Here is a 2,500-nt window from a genome sequence, read left to right on the forward strand (position 1 = left end):
GAGACAGAGAGAGAGGAAACAGAGAAAGAGAAAGGAAAGAGAGAACAAAAGAGAGAAAAAATAGACATAACCAAATCAGTCTTATTTCAGTCAGTCCATATCTCCCCCTCCCACGTGAAGCAAGTCAGCTGAGCCATTGCCTCTGACCTGTTCCCCCTTTAAAACATTCAACACTGCTGCTCCTATAACTACCTCCCCTTTATTCTCTCTCTCACCATACATATCCCTAAACTGTGTAATCTTCACATTACTAAAGACAATACATAATCCTACACTGTGTAATCTTCCCATTAGCATATACTGGCATCAGGGGATTTTCATTCAATTGATGCCCAGCTAATTTTCTATGGTATTATTGTTTAACATACCCAATTTAGGGCATTTACATTGGCATCTTTGTTACAAGAAACAAAAACACAGCTAGATCTAAACAATGTCAATAATATCACAGTAATGTTGTCATCTTTAATTGGAAAATATCTACTTTATTCTAATTTGCACAAACCAAAAATAAACATATGACAAACAATCCTAATGGATCCCCCCCCCCCCCCCCCACACACATTTTTTTTTTTTTAAATGCCAGTGCCAAACAAAGTTTAATATTTTTCTAACACTTTGTAGCAAGCAGGTAAAGAATAACCTTGACATGCCATTTTGTTTGCAGGGATGTCATATAAATTTCTAAAACACAAGTTCTGTAATGAGAGATATACTGTGTATAGCAACTCCTAGTGTCTTAAGCAAGTAAAAACAGATAGATAGCCACACAGAAATATTTGCATATACACACACATACACATATTCATATCTTACACCCAACAAATAAAATAAACAATAATTGCACTGCTCACACAAAAGAGGACCAAAAAAAAAAAAAAAAATGCTAGGAAGTTTCTACAGAGAAAAAAACATACATATTGTATACCAACAACAACAATTACCTCTGTCTCAAAGATCTCGGCAATAGACTGGTGGTGTTTAGCAGCCATAGTGAATTTGCCCATGTCAGTGTAGATTTCGATTGCTTTTAGCAGGCTGTTGACAGACTCTGTAGAGATAAGGAAAAAATAAGTAAACATATATATATATATACACAAAATATTCACAAACTTGTAAAACCTATTTGATAACAAACTCTCAGGTCAAATTTAGGTATCCTCCATAAAGTATAAAAAAAATAAAAAAATAAAAAATAAATAAATAAATAAATAAATAAATAAATAAATAAAATTAAAATTAAAAAAAAATCTAAAGGGGAAAAAATCTCTCAAAAGACTCGACGGATAAAAAACACAAAATCCGCCCGCAATCCCAAACCTTACCCGAATCCCTCCCACCATCGCCAATCACTCCGGCACCTACCGTTGGGGTCCGTCTTCTTGTAGCAGTTCCCAGCCTCCACGTAATTGGTAGCTGCATCGAGGCGCGATCCAGCTTTCGCATGGAGGGAAGCGAGCTCTGTGAAAGCGTGGCCAGCCGATCCCCATTTCTTGGCCATCTTGAATTTGTTAGCTGCTTGCTGGTAAAGATCCATGGCCTCATCTACCTTTGAAGAGCCTCTGCCCAAGTAAAGGAAATAAGAACAAATAATATTTTTATAATGTGAGGAGATTCATATAAAACATATTCATTGTGGAATCAAATGTATAATTGATTTAAACATATAAAGGCATGATAATAACTTTTTGTTTCATTTCCTTAAACAAACCATTTTTTAAAACACATCTTCCCTTACATGACCCACAAATTTATTTTTTCTACTACTACTGGTTAGAAGAAAACAATGTTAGTAGAAATGCAAACACACCTGAAAAAAAAGAGGAATAAAAACTCAGTTATTGCAGCAATAAACGGTATTTCATGCTACAGATGTTTCCGAGAGACTGAAAATTCTGACAGATAATAATAATGATAGTAACGTAGTAGTAGGAGGAGGAGGAGGAGGAGGAGGAGGAGGAGGAGGAGGAGGAGGAGGAGGAGGAGGAGGAGGAGGAGGAGGAGAAGGGAGGTGGTGGAGGGGGGAGGTAGAGGAGGGGGGGAAGTAGAGGAGGAGGAGGAGGACAAGGTGGAGGAGGAGGAGGAGGAGGTGGAGGAGGAGGAGGAGGAGGAGGAGGAGGAGGAAGAGAAGGAGGAGTAGTAAGAGGAGGAAGAGAAGGAGGAGTAGTAAGAGGAGTAAGGGGAGTAAGAGGAGTAAGAGGAGGGAGGAGGAGGGAGGAGGAGGGAGGGAGGGAGGGAGGGAGGGAGGGAGGGAGGGAGGGAGGGAGGGAGGGAGGAGGAGGAGGAGGAGGAGGAGGAGGAGGAGGAGGAGGAGGAGGAGGAGAAGAAGGAGGAGGGGGAGGGGGAGGAGGAGGAGAAGGAGAAGAAGGAGGAGGAGGAGGAGGAGGAGGAGGAGGAGGAGGAGGAGGAGGAGGAGGAGGAGGAGGAGGAGGAGGAGGAGGAGGAGGAGAAGAAGGAGGAAGAGGAGGCAGAGGCGGAGGAGGAGGAGGAGGAGGAGGAG

At 41.4% G+C, this 2,500-nt stretch overlaps 1 protein-coding gene across 5 annotated transcripts in view; it reads right to left on the reverse strand.

Moving 5' to 3' along the window:
- Positions 1-2,500, reverse strand: part of LOC125044365 (alpha-soluble NSF attachment protein-like) — a 22,278-nt gene that overhangs the window by 9,686 nt on the left and 10,092 nt on the right. For 4 of the 5 annotated variants that reach the window (XM_047640995.1, XM_047640996.1, XM_047640998.1 and 1 more), the window contains 2 exons: positions 1,366-1,562; positions 945-1,051 (listed from right to left, as the gene is read on the reverse strand). In XM_047640995.1, coding sequence (XP_047496951.1) covers positions 945-1,051; positions 1,366-1,562 — 304 coding nt within the window. Of the gene's footprint in view, positions 1-944; positions 1,052-1,365; positions 1,563-1,738; positions 1,811-2,500 lie in introns of those variants that run through there. The other variant, XM_047640999.1, reaches the window with a different exon arrangement.

Source organism: Penaeus chinensis, chromosome 35 (assembly GCF_019202785.1).
Source record: "Penaeus chinensis breed Huanghai No. 1 chromosome 35, ASM1920278v2, whole genome shotgun sequence".
In the NCBI taxonomy this organism is placed as follows: Eukaryota; Metazoa; Arthropoda; class Malacostraca; order Decapoda; family Penaeidae; genus Penaeus; species Penaeus chinensis.